Source organism: Coloeus monedula (assembly GCF_965178545.1).
Source record: "Coloeus monedula genome assembly, chromosome: 3".
Taxonomy (NCBI): Eukaryota; Metazoa; Chordata; class Aves; order Passeriformes; family Corvidae; genus Coloeus; species Coloeus monedula.
The window spans coordinates 8,091,252-8,114,217 of NC_138783.1; the positions used below are offsets into that span (position 1 = coordinate 8,091,252).

A 22,966-nucleotide genomic window follows, 5' to 3' on the forward strand; every position below is an offset into this window, starting at 1 on the left:
AAACACTCTCTATCAGATCTAGGTGTTTTGGCCATAAAATAGCTTGTACCAGATTCAGTGAAAGTTAGCATTATAGTTAGCAATGTATTCATTAGACTGAATTCTAATTTCTTTGTTTAGCAATCTTTTGATTGAATTTAAGCCAGGTAGCTGTTGAAATGTTTGGGGGTAGTTTGAGAAATAGTATTTTAGCAATTCAGTGCTACTATATGTTAAGTTAATTAAGCACTAAGAACTGAAACAGGTATATCATCATAAAAGTTGAGATTCTTATAAGGTCAGCAGTTCTCCAATACGTAGTAATAAATGCAATTCCTGAAGGTCAGCATTAATATGGTTCAAGAATTACATCTTCAAACTGTATTAGACACAGCCAATATTATTTTTTGTCCATAGTGACAAAATTAACTGGTTTAAATGCATTGCTTGCATCTAAATATTTCATGTTCATCATGGATTGGAATTTAAAATGCTTTCAATGAATCATTATTTTGCTTTTTTATTAGTATAGAGGAAAAGAGTAAATAATAAGTGTGTCTTGTAAGCAATTTCACAGATTTTCTGCTGATCTAGTATAGGAAAGTTGTTAAATTTCTCATCACCTCATGAAACCAGGTCATCTAGGTAGATGTGCTCATTTCACTTTTTCAAACAAGAAATCTGGTTTTTTAATAAGTGAGCTATGGGCGCCAAGGGTTGGGAAAAAAAATCCAGTAATACTTCTCTGCAAAGACCTTCTTTGTTTTGAATGTCTGAGTGAATTCTGAATTACTTAGATTTCTTGCACTGTAAATCATTCTGTTCCTTAATGATGATACAGTATAACCTTCCTCTCTTTGATCATGCATGCAAGGAAAGAACTTTCTCAATTTTGTAATATGCAAAAATGTGAGATTTTTAGGATATCATTTAAGATATGGCTTTTTTCCAGAAGAAATTACATTCTTAATGGGTGCTATCCTGTTTCCATATCTGTCTGTAAAATACAAGAATGTACTGTTCAAGAAATGCTCCTGAATTACTGCTTCTGCGGTGGATGTATCACAATTATGCCTCTTAAATTTTAGCCTCTGCTGGCTTTCTGCAAAGTTATTTGTTCAGTCAACTTCTATGTCTAATATTGCTGCTCCAATGAACAAATTGACTTGGATGAAAAAATGAACCTCTGTATGGTTTGTGTCATTTGCATGTTTCAAAAACTCTGTTATTCTGGCTCATGTTTTGGAGCTGTGTAGTTATCTCTCTAAAAGTCAGTCTGGTTGCTAGTACTTGATATATTTCCTAAAAATTGTCCTAAAGCTGAATTTTTCCAAGTTTAGACTAAAATCAGAGTTAATGTGATTGTTTATTTATTTATTTATGATCTTCTCTCCCATGTGCAATCAGATGCTTGGAAAACATCTGCTGCTCCTACTCAGGTTTTTGATCTCATCAATTTTCTAACTGATACTTTGGTGCAACAAATTCATCTTGTTTGTTCTTTTTGTAGTCACTTTTTCATCTAAAAGTCATTACAGTTTATTTTCATACTAGTTCTTCATATTTTCCCAAAAATCAATCTTCAGTGCCAGCAATGGTGGAAAAAATTACATTTGTTATCCATTTTGAGACTCCTGTGTATGTTTTACAAATGTACAAATCCTCTTCAGCATCTTAAGGACCTTAAGGTTATAAAGTCAAGCAGTTTGTAATGAGAAGAAATAACTTTTAAGTCTGGATGGTGCTTGTAGTAATTAATGTACTCTTTGTACATGCATTATCTTAATTCTGTGTGAGATACTATTTTTATTAGCTAAAATACTGTGCTTTTTTCTCATGGTATTTGGCTTGCAGGAAATTGCTTTCTGTGAATTTCATGCTGAGTCAGAAAGAGATACAGCAAACATTTGTACAAAATTGCTTTTTTGTGACTGGTTTGCCAGTTTGTAGGACTTTTGATACTTTTCTATCCCTTTCAATATCAGAGCATTCTCAATCTTGTTCATTCGCTGCAAACCATCTCACCTGAGATATAATAAATATATGAAAGGTTCTTGAGACAACCTCCTGAGATCTTCCTAGTGTAGTGTTAACTTGTGAATTGGATGATTTGAAGCAGGGGGGTGTAGAGATGGAACAACAACAACAAAAAATCTTGTTATGTAATGTATGCCCAGGAAAGGTGTTGAACTGAGGGAATTCACAGTGAGCTGATTCACATTTCCTAAATCTGGATTTGGTAACATTTCTGTGTTTATATGCACGAGTGTGTATCTCTTTACAGTGCATGCAAAAAGAAGGAGAAATATTATAACTCTATGGAAGCAAATAATAATTGGCTATTTAGTGAGATCAGGATTTGACTTTATAGGCTGTCCATAGCCTCCCATCTTTTCCTGTAATACCACTTACTCAAGACTTAAAGCATCCCTCATATGAGGAAGTTTTTTGGAGGAAGGAAAGTGGGACATTTGTTTTGTCAAAACTGAGTTTATTCCTTGTGTCATAATCTCTTCCTGAATTTACTGTTTCTGATGTCTTTTTAATGAGATACAGGAAGTGTCCCCTTCACTGCCTTATGCCTGCATAAATTGTCATGTGGTTTGTGCAAGGTTACCCCTTCTGTCTCAGAAGGTGGCTGGAGACACGCTGCATGTTGCTGTGTGGCTGGTGCTCTTCTCTGAACAGTAACTTGGTAGGGAGCGGGGTCGTAGTTCTGGTGTCTTGGGAAATTGGTTAGAGAGAAATCATCACACTGGCAAGTGTTGAAGACATGGGAAAAACCAGTTCCACTACATCATGAGATGGGTGAATGAGGTGGGCGAGCTCTTTGGAGATGTGGCTTGCAGGAGATGCACCTGAAGGTGTCAGAGAGGCTGTGCCATGGTGGATGAACAGTAGAAACAAGATGTGGGGATCTTTTGAAGCTGCAGAGACCAGTGTCCTGGGAGAGGAGGTGATGAATAGTAGGAAAACTGTTCATGAAACTATTTTGTTCCTTAATACCAGATTCTGTTCATGAATGTTTCCATGTGCTTGCTCACTTTAGAACCTCCTTTATATTTTGATTTCATCTCTGTGCTTTGTGTATGTGTGTGTGTCATACCCCATTCCTGTTCTGAATTTCAAAATATTTCTCCTCAACTTCCCCTTGGTTTACTTTTCAAATGTGTAAATTTGCCACACATTAGGGGATTTGGTACTCTACTGGTGACATGTGATTTGTAATTAATTGGGAAAGGCAGCTTTCTGACAGCAGCTATGCCTAAAATTTGCTGTAAATCCATAAAATCTTGGGGAGAAAATCTTGCCTATTAAAATTTTATTTCCATTTCTATAACATCTCTCCCCATCTTTAGAGAGGGAAAGGAAAATTACACCAGCAAGTATGGGTAGTAAAATACAGTATATGTGTTCAGACACTACCTTGTTAGATGTCTGTGTAGATAGCTAACAGTTTTTATAACCTCCTATCTCCAGTTCTTAAGATTTTGTGCAATGAAAAGACAAATACTTAAAGATTTTAGGAAAAGGTTAATGAAAAACAGGAAAGAAGTCATTAAAACGGTAAAATGTATAGTACAAGTACCATATGTGCAAGTGGGGAACATGGTATAAGGAACTCTAGTTGATCCCAAGGTTTTTAAAGCTTAGTAAACTCTGCTCATGTTGTTTCAGCTGGGAAGTCTTGAGATTCCTTCTGTCTAATTTGAGGATGTGGATTGAAGACTATCGCTTCGATGGGTTCCGATTTGATGGTGTTACGTCTATGTTGTATCACCACCACGGCATTGGTAAGCAATTTATCTGCTCTGATCTCAGCAGTCCCCTTGCAGTTGTGTTGCTGTAAATTTTGCTGTTTCTCAGAGAGGAAAAAGGGGTTTAGCACAGGAGCTAGCTCATCAATAGAGCTTGAAACTAGATGGGAGGGGGAAAGGGTCAGAACCAGGCTTGCCAGTGATGAGCAATGGGATGGCTCACCCAAAACTTGAGGACATAAGCACTGGGGATATCCCTCAATCTGCTCCACAAGTTGTTGGCTACAACCAACCACACTGGAAGTTCTTCTGTACCAACACACACAGCATGAGGAGGAAACAAGAGGAGCTTGAAGCTTTGGCTCAGTCCCAGGGATGTGACATCATTGGTATAAGCAAAACTGGTGTGATGAGTGACTTGAGTGCCACAGTGGATGGTTGGATGGGAGCACAGCACAGCTGGCACAAACAGGTTCAGAAGATTCCTGAAACACCTGAATGATACAGGGTGTGATTCTTGGGGATGGTCCTGTGCAGGGTTAGGAGCTGGACTCAGTGATCCTGATGGGTCTCTTCCAACTCAGGAGATTCTGTGAATGATCAAAAAATTCCAGATCTGCTAGTATCTTGCTTTGTTGCTATGAGGATAGATGGAAAATCATTAATACGTTTTGTGCTTATAAAATGAAATATTATATAAAATACCTGTGTTTTCTAAAAAAAGCTTGACTGTGGCTTTTAAAACTCCTTGTCTTATTAGGCACAGGGTTCAGTGGAGATTACAATGAGTATTTTGGCCTGCATGTGGATGAAGATGCTTTGTGTTACCTGATGCTGGCCAATCACATGATTAATTCCTTGCATCCAGAATGCATAACCATAGCAGAGGTAAGATCATTTTGCCATCCTCAGTACATTAATATTGATTATTTTGCTTTAGGATGTGAATTTCCTGTTAATTATCAAGTCACACTTTGGGTACTCAAGCAATGACATGAGCTGAAGAATATTAATTAGCGGACAGACTTTGCCTGGTGGGGAAAAGTGATCTGAATATGCACTTTGGGAATTTTCTCTGCATTAATAGATTATTAATTAATGTGGCAATTCCTTTTTCTTGGTTTTCTCTTCATCACCTTGAACTTGTAATGAGAATTGTTTTTATTAGTTTATTGCTTGTGCATCGTAACCATTTGTCAGTAGTGCTCTGTAGTACTAAAGATTAACAGCCCTAACGATGTTTTGCATATTTTGAATTATATTGGTATATCTGACAGTTACCCTTCAAATTAAATGTAATAAACTTATAAATGTTGAATATATAGGCTAATTTAAATGTATTATTAATTTCTCCAGGTTTTTAAAGGAGTAAATAAGACTGTATTATTTGAGTTGATTGAGATCAATTTTTTTGACTGAAAAATGTTTCTGGGACATGGAGCTTCTAAGAGTAGGAGACAGCAGAGTTTTCAAAATTCTATTGTATTTTCACTGATATTTTGTCTTTATCCAGAAGAAAAATCATTTAAACATTGAGGATTTTTTCTGTTATTATGTTTAAGTAATTCATTTTGTTTAAAAGAAAAAGTTGGATCAATCTGGTATCATTAGGGACTATATGGATTTCTAATAAAAGGGTTTGTGTTGCTTTAGAGTTCTCTATCTTTAGGAAACAAAATACTGCTTATATTAATTTCTTACTTATGGTAAAGTTTTTATAGACAACCGCTGCTAAGAGCTACATGACAAGCTACCAAAACAGCATTTGGGGAGCAATCAGTAGCAAACTTGAGGTGGTTTCTTTGAGCTGTAGGCTTATTTGAAATTAAATCAGTTAATTTTCTAGGTAGTCCTAGATAATAAGCATTCCTACCACAGAAATTCTGAGTTTAGTTGTCTTGTATTACCTGGCCTAAGAGTTCTTTTTTTTTTAATAAGATGTGTCTTCAGTTTCTCCTGCTTAAGTTGAGAGCTGCTTCTTTTTCAATACATAATTTTCTGCCTCGGGAAGTTGCTACATGAATCATAGAATTGATCAATGTGCTGCATGGTTAAAGGAGAATTTCAGAAGGAGAAACTATTGACATAATTGAAAATTACAAAAGGCAATGAAGAATGTCAGCTTGCCTATAGAATCAGTGCCATGTGAGAAAAATGTTTTTCTCTAGCCATAACTAATTATAATAAATTCCTTAATTAATGTAATTAATTGATGATTTTTGCAGCTTTTTAATATTCTGTATATTCACTGTCTTAGTAATTGCTAATTTTTTAGGTGTTACTGAGTATACACTTATTTTTCATTTTGGTCTTCTAAATAAAGTGGTGATTAAAGTTCTTTATAATGGGAAGAAAAAAATGTTAAGTAAAATTGTATCATGCCTGAAGTATTATAAACAGGCAAAAAAAGAGTACACTGTGGTTTCTATTTTGACATGCATTTCTTTTCAATCTTGGCCTGAACAAACGCTTAGAAATTAGCTGTTTAATCACAGCATCATAGAATGGCCTGGGTTGGAAGGGACCTTAAAGATCATCAAGTTCCAACTCCCTTCCATGAACAGAGAACACCTTCTGCGAGGCCAGGTTGCTCAGAGCCCCATCCAACCTGGCCTTGAACACTTCCAGGGATGGGGCAGCCACAATTTCTCTGGGCAACCTGTTCCAGTGCCTCACCACCCTCACGGTAAAGAATTTCTTCTTAATATTTAATCTAAACCTGCTATTTTTCTATTTGAAGCCATTCCCCCTCGTCCTGTCACTACACACCCTTGCAAAGAGTCCTCTCTGTCGTTCTTGTGGGCTCCCTTCGGGGACTGGAAGGCCACAATTAGGTCACCACAAAGCCTTGTTTTCCCCCAGACTGAATAATCCCAATTGTCTCATCCTTTCCTCATAGCAGAGGTGCTCCATCCCTCTTACCATCTTCATGACCCTCCTCTGGGCTGGCTCCAGCAGGTCCCTGTCCTTCCTGTGCTGGGACCCCAGAGCTGGATGCAGCACTGCAGGTGGGGTCTCAGCAGAGCGGGGCAGAGGGGCAGAATCCCCTCCCTGCCCTGCTGCCCACGGGGCTTTGGATGCAGCCCAGCACATGGGGGGTTTCTGGGCTCCCAGAGCACATGGCTGGGGCATGTCCAGCCTCTCACCCACCAGCAGCCCCAAATCCTTCTCCCAGGGCTGCTCTGGATCTGTTCATCCCCAGCCTGGATTGATAACGGGGTTTGCCCCAGCCCAGCTGCAGTCCCTTGGACTTGTCTTGTTAAACCTCGTGAGACTCCCACAGGCCCGCTTAAACTGGTTCCAATACAGACATCACTGAGAAATGTGATTCCTGTCTGAGGCCAGCATGCCTGGTGCTGTGGCCATTCCAGTGTCAAAACCCCCAAAATTTTGGCAGTGACACCAGCCATAGAGCAATGTTTGAATAGACTCAGTCCATCTATTTCTTTCAATGTTGCTGCCTTCAACTAGAGTTATAGAGAATAGGGCTTCTGCCTCAGCTTCCCTTACCAACTGCCCCAAGGCCCTGGAGTCCTTTTTGATCTCCCTTGGATCATGTGTTGCCACTTCATTGGCCCCCTATGTGGAAGATCAGTAATGGGTTGTAGTTACCAGGCTAGGAAGTTTCCTGGTAGAAGTACATTTGATGGAAGATCTACTAAACAAACTAATTACGATTTTTTTTTTTTTTTTGGTGTCCAGTTAAAATTTGTAGGCATAGATATAAATACTGTTAAATTTGGAATTTTACTTCCCAAAAATCTGGCTTTCAAAATTGTGACTAATGTAGATGGGAGCTGCTCAAATCTCAGACTTGGACCTAGTCCAGGTAGGCATCATGGCATCATAGAAAAAGGCTCTTGTTTCATATCATCTTGTCCTGTATAACCTGGAGACCAATAGTCTGTGTCAATCCTTTCTGACTGATTTAGGAGTTATTGGACTTTTTATCACATCTAAAAGTTTGTAAAGAATTTCCACTTCACTGTTCATTTTTTACAGCATGTGGAATGTGGATGCAGTTTTCTGTGTGATCCAGTGGCTGCTGACTGAAGGGGTTAATGCTCTCCTTTGATCTCCTGGCTTTGCTGTTCACACAGCCTGGGATGTGCTGGCCATCCCTGCTGCCAGGCCAGGCCAGGCTGCTGGCTCAGGCTCGGCTTGCTGCTGGCCCACAGCCCCAGGCCCTTCTTTCCCAGCAGAGCTGCTCCCCAGCCTGGCTGGCCCAGCCCATATGGATGCAGGATGGGGCCCATCCCAGGGTCGGGATTAACTCGGTGTCATTCTGTGGTGACATTTCTGCTGATTGATTCCTCCAGCCAGTCCCTCTGGATGGCAGCCCTGCCTTCCACTCCTGGGATGCCATCCATGAGCTTTGTGGTGGTCTGGTTGTTCTCCTCCCTTATGTCATTGTCTGTGTATGCCTGTATATGTATATGTGTATGACTTCATGTGTAAATATCTTTTTCACTATTCCAGTGCAGCAACTGGATTGAAAAGTAGACTGAATCCAGAAAATCAAAATGAGCTTCCTAATTAAGCCCTTTTTTTTTCTAGTCAGTATTAATTCCATAAAGTCTCTTGTACAGAAGCGAGAGGTGTTTGTTAATCCGTAACCACTGTCAGTGAGAAGCCACAAAAGTTAATAAAATTGAGTACTGATGGATATTTTGAAATTATTGGAGACTTGCATTTTCTGTCCAGATAACTTTAGAAAAGAATGCTGTGTGATAAAATTGCCTAACAACATGGTGAAATAAATATTTTGAGAACTTGGAATTACAAATTTAAGAATAGTCAGCTTCCATCAATATGAAACTGGAAAATTATGCAGTAAGAGCATGTCACTTTCCAGGACTAGCTGGATCAATAGCTTTGGTTTTGGGAAAAGAGCAGAGATTGTATTTTTCTTCCTCAGTGTACTTTATATTTAACCTTTTTTTATGCCATTCCTTATGCAAAATATCAATAAACAAAGTGAAGGTTTAATTTGTCTTTTGTTGACTACTTTGTACTTTCTATTGATTGCTTGGAGCTCAAGAGAGCTAATTATTTCAAACTCTGCAACTACTGAGGACTCTTCCCGTTCAAATATCTACTGGATTAAAATATTTTGAGGAAGAGTATTTGGTGAGAAAAGTCATAATGCTTTTCTTTGTAACTTTTGTGTTCAAACAGCACATCTGGGTGTAGTAATAACTGATTTAAATTTATTACTTTCTCCCTTAACTAGGTCAATCTGTGAAGCTGTTTATACAGTGTTTACATACAAGTGTAACTCCAGGATAGAAAATATGTAGTAATATTTTCAGTGCTGTGGAAATTACGTTGTGGGGTGTTTGATCTGTTTCAGGATGTCTCTGGAATGCCAGCTCTCTGTCGGCCTGTCGCAGAGGGAGGAGGGGGTTTTGATTATCGGCTTGCCATGGCCATTCCGGATAAGTGGATACAGGTGAGAACTTCCTAAGAAATACATTGTGCTCTTCCAAGCGGGATGTTTCTCTGTCAGTGCATACACATAAACACTTCTGAACCCTTCTGACAAGTTTTGCTTTCTCTTCTGTTAATGTGCTATTGAAATAAATTCTGACAGGCTTGAGCACAGGTATTACAGGCTGAAATGAGAGCTGTCAGATGTTATGTAGGTTTCAGGAGGGGAAGTTCAGGAGCTGGGATTTGCATTCCAGCTGATAATTGTTTTCTTCATACAATACACATAAACTCAATTTCTTTGAAATGATCTGTATCTTGCAACAGCTGTAGAATGTGTAATCTATATTGAATGTGAACAGGTAGTTTAAAAAAGTTTATATGCATATAAATATAAAAAATACCCAATAAAGAATCACTCCAAAAACGTGCAATAAACCCTCCTGACACTGGATGTAGAAATTGGCATTGAATATAGATAGACCTGAAAGTTTAAGCAAAGTAGACTTAAGTGAATTACAAAAACACTTGCAATTGGTACAGGGGGTTACAAAAAGAATAATAAAAATCTGTAAATGCTAAAGAACAATAGGATATTAATAAGTTCTGACTACAATAAGGATTTATATCACCTTTTCCTTCATATAGAGAGTCACAAGAAAAGGCATAAAACCCCAAGTGATCTGAAAAGGCTTCTAGTGGTGTTTTAGAGAATGTTTTTCAGTTAGAAGATTACACCCAAATCCCTTGGGCTGTCACAATGATCTGAAAACAAATGTTCTATATGAACATTAATGCTTCAATAAATATAGTGAGTAGCTAAAAATAATTTTAAAAATTAACTTACCTTCAGCATCTTTCAATTTTGTAACTAGGAGGTAGAAGGGCAATTGAAAAACAGATTTCAGACCTCTTTTCTGAAGATAAACTTGACAGCTTTTCCAACAGAGACAGCATCATTAAAATTTGGAATGTGTAATTTAGATATTTAGGTCCTGGAATACAGCAAGGGCTCATATTTTTTTAACAATAAATACCTAATTGTGATGTTTTTTGCATTTCTTGGAGTTTTGTTAGTTTGTTTTTTGGTTTTTGCTTTGTTCCTTACCACACTTTAGAGCAGGCAATATGAGCAGTTTCCTAGGTAGGCAAAATGCAAGTGGCCAAGTTCATGTTACATGGGAAAAAAACAGGCTGTAGAATTTTACAAGTGAAAAAAATTGATAATCTGATATAGCAATTTCTGATATGGTCTGATTAATTTAATTCACAGTACTTGGATAGGAAACATAATAGTGCTGCAGTAAATTCTGTTGTTTAACTGGAGGAAATGTCACTTTTTCCAGCTTAAAAACGTACTTGACATGGGGCAGCATGAGACACTGATGAGATGTTGGGTGCAAATCAGTTATGATTGGGATTGTACAAGAACTTATAGTGATGCAGGCAGGAAGCTTCTTGCCAAGGAAACTGCATATGAGTGACCACAGTAGAGAGATGGAGTTAGAGAAAGAGGTGATGGCAGAGTTTGTTACCATGCTTCTTGAAGGGAGAAATAAAGCTGAGATGATTGGAAGGGAAAAGTTTAGAAAGAGTTTATCAGCTGTTATCAAACTCTCCTAGACTGCTTGCTCTCATTTCTCTCCAGTTTTTAAGTACATACCTGTTAATAGTAAGTTTTCTAGGCAACTTGCTAAAATCAGTTTGAAAACTGGAGAATCTCCAAAAGATTCCATGAAAGAATTCTGAAGGATCTGTAAAAGTAAGAAAGAGAAACTGTTTGTCCCAGCAGTGGCTGTACTAGTTCAGATGAAGGATAGATGTAGTACATAACACGATGCTGCCTAGGGCTCTGGATGTGTTCAGAGCCAGAATTTATGGACTTAAAAAAAAAAAATCCACAAAGAAAGGCAAAGAAAAGACTGTTTAGGAGTAAGTGGGCAGTTACAATTATAATGTTAAATTTTACAGCGTGATATTGGCCATCTTGGTGCTATTGCCTTTTTATCACTTCTATTTTTATGTCTATATATTTGCATATATGCATTTAAGTCGTAGTGATCAATGGAGGTCTACAAAGTGTTGTAGAAAAAAATGAAAAAACTAACAATGACATTGAGCTAGATTTAGCAGAGGAAGGAAATAATGTGATATGAGGCAGAAAATTCCTATTAATGGGATTTAGTTTCAATTTCTAAAAATCAAGAGGTGGCACCACACTGCCCAGTGGTTAAGCTTTAGTTGGAAGCTCCCACATGCCAGGGTAGCATCTCCTGATACTGTAAATAAGGCAGATGTGTGCCCACATTTTTCTTCCTTGATTTTGGTGCAGTGCTCTCTTACAGGTCCTATCAAACACATTATCCACTGTATCAGAGGAGTCACATGACAAATGGCAAATCCTGTTGTCCGTGCTTCCCCAGCGAGGTAGAGGAGAAACAAAGGATTCTATTTATTATCATTATGTGATAAAATTGAAAAGAAAAAAAAAAATTTCTTTGGATTATCAGAGGAAGCTCATCACTTCAAAACTTGGGAACACGAGAACCCAGTTCATAATCCATTAGAAATTTCTGTGCCAGGATGATGTTATGTGCTTTTAGTTAAAACATAGTAACTTTTCAGAGATCTTTCTTTTATTTCTGTAGATAATTAAGGAGCTGAAGGATGAAGACTGGAATATGGGCAATATTGTGCATACATTAACAAACAGACGGTATGAAGAAAAATACATTGCTTATGCAGAGAGTCACGACCAGGTATTTTCAGCTATTTGTTTGCTCATAAGCAAGTAAAAGATCTTTTTTAGAGGCTTGGTGGGCTTTATTTTTTAAAGATGAAAAAGGAGTTGAGAAGGATGGCAAGAATTTCAGAAATAGGTAGATTTGGGCTACTGCTCTTTTTTTTTTTTACCTTTTTGTTTTTTGGTGGGTTTTGGTAGCTTTTTTTTGTTTCTGGGGTTTTTTTGTTTTGTTGGTTTGTTTCCTTTTCTTGTTTTTGTTGTTTGGGGTTTTTTTTGTTTGGGTTTTTTTTGTTTGTTTTCTGTTTTGCTGTGTTTTTATTTTGTGATAAAAATCCTTCATTTTCATAAAGGAATCCTTCCTGGAGTGCGTGGGTACTTGGCTTTCAGTTTTATTTTATTTATAAGAGATGAGTCAAAGGTGTATAACCCATACTTTTGAAAATCCAGTTTCTGTTAAGTAAGCTGGAACACTACTTATGATAAGGTTAAACAATATCCCAATTTAAGAAATTTGTTTGTGACTTGGATTGCAAACATCCTCTTTTGAGACCTAAATGAAATATTCTGTAACAGTCTGGTTGAAACCACAGCAATTGTAATAGTTCTATGTGTGGAAAAATGAAAAAGTAATGATGAGTTTGGATAACACTCATCTCCCACAATCTTTCTAACCCTTGTTTCTGAAGAGTCAGAAAACACGTAATTTGGGAATTGTGAAATTAGGAGTTTTAAATGTTTTATTAGAAAATGGATATTTTATTTAAGTAACTTACCTTCAACTCTTTCCTTTACATAGTAGAGGTTGATATTTTAATTCCTGAACTTTCAACAATAAATGTCAACAGAAGTGTCCGAAACGAGTTGTATACTTTAAAAAGTGCCTTCTGAGTTTACCATTCATTATATCCATTTTGTGTACCTATTTACATTCTAATCTCAGAGTCTGTTACAGTGTTCATTTAATGCATCCTTCTGGTAAAGAACTTCAGAAATTACTTGGAAATGCATATTTTTCTATGATAAGCTGCTTTCATCAAAACTGATCCTTCACCCTAAAGCATGACATAAAACATTACTGTTGCTGTTCTTTTATTTCATGCTGATTTTTAGCAATTGAGTTGTTTTCCATATCACTATGAAATTTCAGTTTAGAATGTCATACTTTGGGAAAAAATCTCATTATTTTAAATGAAAATAAAACAATGATTACAGATGTACATCAGGCTGATGTGTGAAAAGTAGGATAGAGAAACAAAAAGGAAGTGTAGATAAAATTCAGTCTAAAGATATCTGGAGTGATGCATGTGAGGGTACAATCCTGGTTTCTTACATGATGTAATGGGCTAGGAGCTGGCTGTTGCCAGTCAGAATACAAGGCCTTGTGGTTATAAGGAGAGTGTGAAAACAGCAACTCCAAAGCTAATACCTGTCAAAAAAGCAGATGCAGTCCTGGAATTATTATGAGTGGAATGGAGCAAAGAGCACCATCAGTATGCCACTGCAGTCTTTCATGGTTTGTGTGCATCTTGAGTGTTGGAGGCAGGTTTGGTCCTCTGTCTTAAAGGATATACTGGAAAAAATGCTGTGAGAGAGGAATAGCAGCTGCAGATTGATTTTCATAAGAAAAAAACTAAACAGAGTAAGATTCTTTGGGATAGCAAAGAGATCATTGAAGGAGGAAATACATCCATTTATAAAATCCCAGCTGCCACAGAAAGCACTTAGCTTCTCTTCCAATGGAAAGATTAGGGGATATTAAATGGCAGTAACAAATGCCACATTCTGAGTCCAGAAAATAGTTGTTCATTGCAGTCTTCAGTCTTGTCATTGTTGCATAGGGATTTTTTTTCCCTTTAAATAAACTATTTTTTACTTAAGGGAATAATCTATATATGCTGTTATATTGTCAGTTGGAAAATGAAAGGATGATGGTGCTTTTCAGCTAGACCTGTTTACAATCCATCTGTATCTCTGGAATTTAGTAGGTTTTCCTTCAAGAGTATGAAATAAGAATTGGTCTAATTGAACAAAAATTAGCTATTTAAATATAAATGCTCCAAAATGTTTTTAACTACCTGCCTACTAATACATAGAGTAGCATTCTGTGGCCTTTCTCAAGTAGCAGGTTAGTAATTCAGCTTTTTCTTTTGTGTGAAATCACAGAAAACCAATCACATTCTTGACTGCATGTAAATGAATCCTTCATACTCACTCTGCATATCTAAATCAGAGTTTTGTTACTACCCAATTATTTTTGCATTCCAAGGACTTTTACTTTAGACGTTTGCTTTCTTATTTGCTGTGTTTCCTATAAAAATTCCCAAATGGTCACTTTTCACTCACTGAATTGATGCTGATGTTTCACATTTGATATCTGTAGGTGAAAGAGTTCTTAGAAGTAATTATGCAGTTTGATCCCATCAGGTGAAATGTAGGGCCAGGGGTTAGGCAGTGGCCGGTCCATTATCATGTACACTCAATCCAGGAGCCCCAGTAAGCGGGGGAGGATGGCAAGGGGAAAACAGACAATTGGGGCTGACACCAACTCAGCTCATGGATGTCCCTGCCTCAGTTTACATCTTTCAGTTTTTGTCAGCAGATGAGATCTATATTGCACATCACACAATGCACAGATGCAGTGATCAGAATGTAGGGTCACCGTGACCTGATGGGCAGTGGCAGGATGTTTCCTTCAGGAACAGGGGCTATATCATGCACACTGAGCCACGTCCTTGTTCCTCAGCAATCTTGCAAGTCCTCCCCCTACTGACCTCCTGCTTTAAAAAAATAAATAAAAAATTTAGAAACACTTCTATTACACCCAAGGGTTCTCTTCAGTGTCTTTTTGAACTGTTCTAGGCACTGGTTGGTGATAAGACACTGGCCTTTCGCCTGATGGATGCAGAGATGTACACAAACATGAGTGTGCTCATGCCTCTGACGCCAGTTATTGATCGTGGGATACAGCTTCATAAAATGATTCGTCTCATTACTCATGCACTTGGAGGAGAGAGCTATCTGAACTTCATGGGTAAGTAATCTCAGGAAAAAGTCTCTCATTTTCTCATCTACAGAATGCGTGGCAGGGAAATAAAGTGATCTGACATCATCTTACATCCACAGTATTTATCACAGTGCTGAAATTTGGAGCATAAATGTTTTTATAGATTTATTACAAAAGGTAATATGCGTTGTTTTTCTGTCTATAAGATGCATTATAAGACAAGAAAATAAAATCAAGATGGTTCCTAACTGTAAGAGAAATAACTTTTACAACTCGGACTAGTATTTTAAGTGCTGTTATGCAAGTTTGTCAGGTGGTGAGCTGTGGCTCATGCAGCTGGGTTGTATTTCATCTCTATTCTTTTACACCCCTAATTTTTTTAGGGTAACAGTGAATTTACTGAAGATAGCTCTGTGCTTATTTCAGTAATTAATTGTCAGGAAGCAGTCTGGAATCAGTTGACTTATTTCCTTCCTTCTTAGTGCTTAATGAGGTAGGCAAGGACAAATCACAGACAAAGGAGGCACATTCTGCTATCCAAGCACAGAAATTTTAAGAGTTAGTGGTACTTTCTTCTGGTCCATAAGCTGTAAAATAAAACTGTTGCATTACTTCCTAAGCATGGTTGTTACAAGAAAGTTCAATTGTTCATCTAATTTAATCAGCAAGTTACAGTTTCATGTCATCATCTTACAAGTTCAATGTTCTTAACTTCATCCAAAATTCCAGAGCTGTTTGTGCTGTTTTTTACTGCATTCAGTCCTTTAATATCTTTGCAAAATAATTCTTACTTTAGAGTAAAAATCTTGTAATGTGGTCTGACAAGTTCTGTATAGCAGTTGGGATAGTCTCATGGGGAAAAAAAAGACTGAAAGCCTGCTACAAAATCACCATCTCAGTTTTCTGATAATGTAACACTTGAAAATTATGGAAATTTTAGCTTAGTATTGTCTTCTATTTTTGTGGTTAAATGTTTTGTTATATAAAGTCTAAGGGGACTGTTGGAAATACACTGCTCTTCTTCCATAACGCTGTATTTAACATCATATTTTCTGATTAACAAAATGGCAAACATAAGACAATGGCAACACTGGATTTAAGCATGCCTGTACTGGTACATGTTCTCTTTCTTTGTATTAGGAGAAGATTCAGAAAATACTGTGTTGATTTTCTTAAAAATAATTGAAGCAACTTTGGTACAGAACAAATTAATTCACTATATGCAGTACCAGTAAAACTATTATTTCCAAAAAAATGCAGGTTTTTTTCTTTTCTTAAGAGTGAAGAAGAGTTAATGAAATGAATATTTATGAAATGTGCAATCAGGCACCAAAATGTTCAAGGTATGAGGTGTCTGCTCCCATCCAAACTAGTGGTACTACAATAGTTAAGGAGGCAGGTGTTTACAAAATACTCCAGCTAAACTGCAGGTGTCTTCGCCCCAGATTGACTTGGTAAGATTAGAAATATAATCAGTAATGCAATATGGCATGTTAAATCCAGTGTGTCAATGCTGGCTGATTGAGCAATTAATATTGGGTATCTCTGAGTACTGCAAATGGTTCAGTAACTATATTATAGTTTGCTGTATGTAAAAGGTGAAGAGACTGTAATAACTGTTGGAGGAGAAGCCATATAAATTCAGAATGCTGTGGATTTAAAATTCATGTTGCAACGTACTATCTAGTTAAGCAAATAAAGTGACAAATGAGTTCTTAACTTGCAGGTTTGTGTGAATGCAGAAGGTAAGAAAGAGAAGCCTCCTGTGGGGTGGGGGAAGGAGTGGAAATTTTTCACAATGCCTGGAGAAGGCATTCCAGGTGCCTCTGTTCTTCCCTAGGTCCTTCTGTTAAGAATCTTGTCCCTTCTGTCTCTGAAAACACAGTAAAAAACACCCTGCTTTCTGAATGCTTTGCTCACCTTAAGGAAAAGCAAACCTCATCTAAAAAATGTTGTGTCAGGAGTGGAAATCTGTGTTCTCAAATATATCCTGGAATTTCTCTTTGAAGATCTGGAATAATATTTAATTAGACACGTGTTGGAGCATCGTTTGGGCTCCATATGCGCAAGCAGATTCCTGTTGGTAGAAGTTGTGCATCAAGCACTGATTATGGCTTTCTCTCATCTTTCTCACTTTTCACACTGGATGGTTCTCTGTCCTTCTTATATGTATCTCTAAGAAACCACTGCAAAAATCCTGGAAGTTGTGATTCTGTTTTTCATGTTTCTGGATGTTTAATTTTCACTGGAGGCTTTTATTTTTCTTCCCACTTGCTTATATCCCAGTATTGGCAATGAGTGATGTATGCAAACCTTAATGTGGATAGGAAAGTTCTGTTGTTTCAGTAAATTGGTTCCCTTGTAACAAAAACCTTTGGGAGTATTCTTTCCTCCAGTCTGTGTTTTGGTTTTATGTGCAGCTTTCCAAGTGATCTCTTGGGCTTCGTGTGTGCATCTGGCATGGAAGACTTAACCTAGATAGGGAAAAACTCCATATGCTTGGCTGAAAATGATAAACGTCCTGTTGCAGTGAATGCACTCTCTGGGAGGCCAGTTTGTTTCATAGTAATAGTAAAAAAGTAGCAATTGTTTTGAAACTTTGGTGTGTCTCAATTCTCTTCTTTCAGAGCAGGTAGAAAGCAACAATCCCAATATAGCTGTAGTTTGTGCAACCCAGCTCCTGTTTTAGACTGACGTTAATACTGAGACAGGCCAGTTACGAGTCAGAAGTTGTCACAGAGTTTTAGGAAATCACAAAAATTCCGAGTTCTTCTACACAATGCTTTAGTTAGGAGCACATATGTTTGCGTCTTAAGGGGTTTCTTTCTTTACTAATTTTCTATGAAGACCTTGACATAGACAATGCACATTTAAATGTCTGAACTTTAATGACACTTACAGGCTCAAGCAGTTACAATGTGTGTATATTAAATAATGGAAGTAGTATTTTTAATTGTAAATAATAAAAAACTCTCTCTTCCTACTCAAGTATTTTTATTTGTAATGATATTGGAATACCATGCACATCTAATTAACTTAAAACCAGAAAAGTGTATGCAAAAATATTTAGAGCCATAGATCTCTGCCCTCCCTAATATCAGGATTTGAAAACAAATCCAAAATAAAAACCTTGTATCTCACTGAAATTCTTAATTGTCAGTTTTAGTCCTCTACAAAGTAACAAAAGGGCTTGAGATTGAGCGAAATTCCTCAATCACTAAACAAGGACTAGAAGAAGTTGTTATAAGACTTCTAGAGTATTACAAGAATCTTCTGATCTCAGCTTGAAAATAAAGCAACCACTGTTGTTACCCAGCAATGTTTAACTTCAGTGTAAAGACTCACACATATTTCCTGACAATAATACTTGAACTTACCACTACAAAACTGTTCTGTCTCTGCATCCTTGCATTTTCTTTTTGCTTCATTTTTCATTCTGCCCCTGAAGACAAGCTGTAGACAACGGTAATTGCTGTTCTTTAAATGTTCCTTTTCTATTTTCTTGTTCATTGCATGTGCCCTGCACTTAGGGAAACCCTGCAGGAGGTGTAAAACAGCTGTGCCAGTTCTTCAGTGGACTTTTTTCCATGGTCTCTCCTTATCTTGCAAGATATATCTGTGTGTCTAGATTTAGACAAGCAAGAGTAGTTGTTTTAATGCCTTGAATATACATACCCAAAATAGCATTTTGTGTCCTTGAGATCCTTCATTGCACAAATACTTACTGTTTTATGCCACTATAGGGTCTTGCTTTTCATCTTGCTAACAATAATTTCCTTGGTTCTTTTTTGTTTGTTTGTTTGAAATTGGCTTAAGCTCAAATCTATTGATTTAAATGGAGATTAGTTCCTACATGAACTTCTAGTACTATTTTTCATGACTCTCCCATAGTAAAACAACTCTTAATTAAGACTCCAGAGGCCAAGTTTCACTCCCTGAAAAACAACTTCTGAGACTATATATGTATATATATAAAAATATATCAATATATAGCTAGGAAGTGATTTGAAGTAACTAGAACATTTTTTGCCATCATGAGCACTGACTGATGATGTTACTGTTTGGGTTGATGTTTACCTGTTTCAGTACTATCAAAGCTGTCTGTTAAGTTTCCTCTTTCCCACTTGTTAATTCATTTACTCAGTAGTTCTGTCCACCTTCTATAATCTTAGGGTGTTTTGCATGCACCAAAAGAGGTTTCTTGTGATGAGACCTTGTTCTTTCTTTACCCTTAAAAATAAAATGCTGTGCATCATCTATTCCTCAGTATTTTAGAAAGAGAAACTTAGATATTTTTTCAGCTACTTACTTTTAAATTAAGGAATTTCATAACAGCAGGCTCTTGAAAAAATATTGACAAACAAGAAAAGGAATGGTACAAAAACTGTATTAGTAGCACCAATATCAGTGTGAGAAAGGTGTGTACCTTTTTTTTGAGAATATTAATTTAAAACCTGAAATAAAAATGATACAGTGATATAAATAGGAATGTTACTTTAAACAGAATTTGAACCACTATTTTATTGCTACCCATTCTAGGTGAAAAAGGAGTTGTATCAAGAACAAGGATATTTAGCTTAAACCTAAGGGAGTTTGGTTCTCTTTGGCATGTTGCATTTTTACATTTTCTTCTGATCACTTTCTTATGCTTCTTACATCTGTGCACTGGTAACAGGGTGACTTTTTAGACCATCACCCAAAGAGTGGCCTTTGGAGAGCAGATGCTCTTCAAACTTGCTCAGTTCAGTCAACTCCTCTTGATAAGCAGCCTTGAAGTGCTCACTTGGTACAGGCTGCAGCTTTAGGAGAGGTGGTTTGAAGTCATACTTCTTAGTATGCTTGCCTAGGATAGGTGACAAATGTCCTGCCAGTCCCAGTGGGTGCTTTAATTCCCTGGCAGCCTGACAGAAAACAATTATGTTCCCTTAAAGGTAAAAAACAAGGGTGTAATCTGAAATCATCCCTGCAGTTTCTCAGAGACTTAGTGATAGACCACCTACAACTTTGTTGCATAATCCCCCATATGCAGCCCCACTCACAACTTGGGCTGGGCAGTGGCAGTGGGCAGAATCCAAATTTATCTATTAGGCTTCATTAATCACTTTGACAGTTTCTTCTGCAAGGCCTAGAGGTGCAAAAAAACCCAACACCTTGTAACTGAAGCACAATGTCATAATGCCTTATTTATTTTATGTTAATATTTGTTCATTTAGAGTTGATTGAAACAAGCTTCATTGCTACACTTGCTCAAGACACATTAGAGTGACTGGAAGAAAAGCAATTAAAGAGAGAGACTGTCTCATAATTTAAAACTCAATATCACACAGACCTGTCTTATCCCACCTCTCTTCACAAATTAAGTATGTCCAAATATTAGGAATCTGTTGTGGGAGTTGATTGTACATCCTCCTGGAAAGTGTCAGGAATAAAGCACTTTATATGTGTGTATTTTATTCAAATAATTAAATAAAATTATTATTAACAGCAGTCTGTATGTGATGGTGTATCCATGTCCACACTATGACCTCCCAAGGCAGAAACCTTGAAACAGAAACCTTCATAGCCAGCAGCATCCTCAGAACTGCTTGAGAATCAACAGTTGCTGCAAGTGAGTTGATGGACTGAAATCCAGGTAGGATTTTCCAGGATTGTAGAGGGAATAGCCTTGATTGAGGTAGCTGACATGAGTGGTACTTTATTTTTCTCTCAGAGTAATGCTGATGTTTCCTGAGTTTGTACCCACATCTGCTGGGTATTGGATATGACTGCATTACCAGTGGAGAAGATTTGTAGTGTATCAAGGCATTCTGACATTATGCTTCAGTTACAAGGTGTTGGGCTTTTTTAAGGATGAGACTGCTATTTTTTTTTAAAATTTTATTTATTTAATTTATCAATATGCTTATTGGCATCATTTAACCATGAAATACTGCTGTTGAAACTTCTGCTAGTGTCTCAAGCCTTGTGCCTAGGGCTCCATCTGTTGCCTTGAATGTTGTATGATTTGTACAGCTCACGCTTCAGACTTGTGACATCTCCTCTACCAGTGTGTGAATGCATGCAGCCTGGTCTGCTAATATAATACTTGATGTTATATGAGGGCTTGCTAAAGAATAATGAATGAAGTTGTAAAATAAATCTCGACGTTATTGGAGTTACAAGAGTTCTATTTCTGTTTGTATGACAGCCTTCATTTTTGCTTTATTGTTGTTTTATTTGTTGTTTTGAAGAACACAGAAATAGGCCTCTATATATTTTTATTTTATATAACTTTACACTATATATTATAACTGTACTATGTATTAAAGCTTTCAGCACAGATTTTTAGAGGAATTTCTCTTTTCAGTTGTTTAAAAATGTGATTTATTACAGAAATTATGAAAAAAATCATATTATGAAAAGCTTTTTTCACACCTTGATTTCTGACTCTACAGGACATGGCTATTATTCTCTCCTGACATAATTGTGTTTGTTTGGTGATTTGTGCTTTCCATAACTATAAGATTCAGAATTTATTTACAGTAAACTACAATTAAAGTATTTACAAATGACATTGATTAGTTTTACTTAGATGTCTTTTATGGAAAAATATAATTAAAGATAGATCCAAAGACTGCAATAATCTGACCAAATTGTATTTTGTTTTCATTTTCTTGATGTTAAATTCAAATACATTTAAAATCAACAGATGTACCTGACTTTTAGACTTTCTTGCTTTTTTTAAATTCAGAATGCAAGTTCTGTAGTAAAAGCTCTGTCATAAAAATGCATCTTAAATTTCTTGGGAGTTGTGCATATAGACACAGAGTTTTGTATGTAAGAATCTGTTTTGATTAGACTTTAGGCATTGTACAAAATTAAGATTTGAGTAAAAGACAATATATTTGCCTAGTAGTATGGAACTGCTAAGTTTTTTAAATTTGATAATATATAGAAAATTTTTTGTATCTACATATGCAAATTTCTATATCTGTGCATAAAGGTTTCTTCACTCAATGATTCATTGTGTAAGCAATTAAAAGTAGCCATTTTAGACTTTCTATGTTGTGGCTAACTTTGATTCAAACGAAATGCTTTGAATATCTTCTGTTTATATACTCTTGAAGTTCTTTAAACTCTTACATATTACAATTACTTTAAAAATAGCATAAAGCTTGGTTCACTCTATGAACAATTTGTTAATCATTAGTGCTTCAAAAGAGCCTTTGCATTGTAAGGTGGTGTGAGCTGATTTTGCTCAGACTTCGAGTGCTCTGGGTCCTTGGTTGAAAGACATGATGCAAAACTGAAAGGAAATTAAAAATATTTTCAGATTTTCAAGTATTTTTTCAAGATTTTTAAATTGATCTGTTGATAAAACTGAAGTCCAGCATTCAGGTCTCCATTATAATTTACCTTTTTGAGAGAGATAGACTTGTTTGGGGGGATTTTCTCTCTGTTGTACCTTCTTCAATAAGTTCTTGTAATAACATGTAGTTTTCACACAGAAGTTGGCCTCTGCCATGTCACAAAGCAGATGAGTAAAGTTAATTTCTGAGTTTATCAGTGTCATTAATGAAATGCTTACTGCAGGAGGTCACTCATTTCCTGGATGCCAGGTGTCTACAGGAGTGTTGCACCTGATAAAAACTAAATCTATGCTAGAAGTTTATGTGTAAGAGCAGGGAAAAAAAGAGTAAGCAGGCAGGGGTAAATATGACATGGATGTTAAAGCTTTTGTCTTTTCTCCCTACTGCTCACTGTACTTCATGCACTTTTGATGCTGATAATTTATCAGTACTTGTTCTAAGTTACTTATTTCTGAAACTCCCAGTGCTGAAAAGAAGCAGCAGCAGCCTCTTACCACACCCAGATGTGTTTTACTTCTGCTTTTTGCAGTCTGTCTGTACTCAGAAGTCTGGAAAGGGCTGAGAGAAAAATGGAACTATTTTGTTCAAAGCCATCTACCAAAGAGCAAAAAATTTCTTTCTGATTATACTTTGTAGACTGGTTTTAAAAGAGATAGAGAGAGATGATCCAAATCAAGTAATTGAGCAACATCAGACTCTAGTG

The 22,966-nt window shown here is 36.7% G+C and overlaps 1 protein-coding gene across 3 annotated transcripts in view; it reads left to right on the forward strand.

Moving 5' to 3' along the window:
- Positions 1–22,966, forward strand: part of GBE1 (1,4-alpha-glucan branching enzyme 1) — a 143,116-nt gene that overhangs the window by 83,425 nt on the left and 36,725 nt on the right. For all 3 annotated transcript variants that reach the window (XM_082277896.1, XM_082277895.1, XM_082277894.1), the window contains exons 8-12: positions 3,658–3,773; positions 4,498–4,625; positions 9,091–9,189; positions 11,816–11,926; positions 14,770–14,941. In XM_082277896.1, the coding sequence (XP_082134022.1) occupies positions 3,658–3,773; positions 4,498–4,625; positions 9,091–9,189; positions 11,816–11,926; positions 14,770–14,941 (626 nt within the window). The remainder of the gene's footprint in view (positions 1–3,657; positions 3,774–4,497; positions 4,626–9,090; positions 9,190–11,815; positions 11,927–14,769; positions 14,942–22,966) is intronic.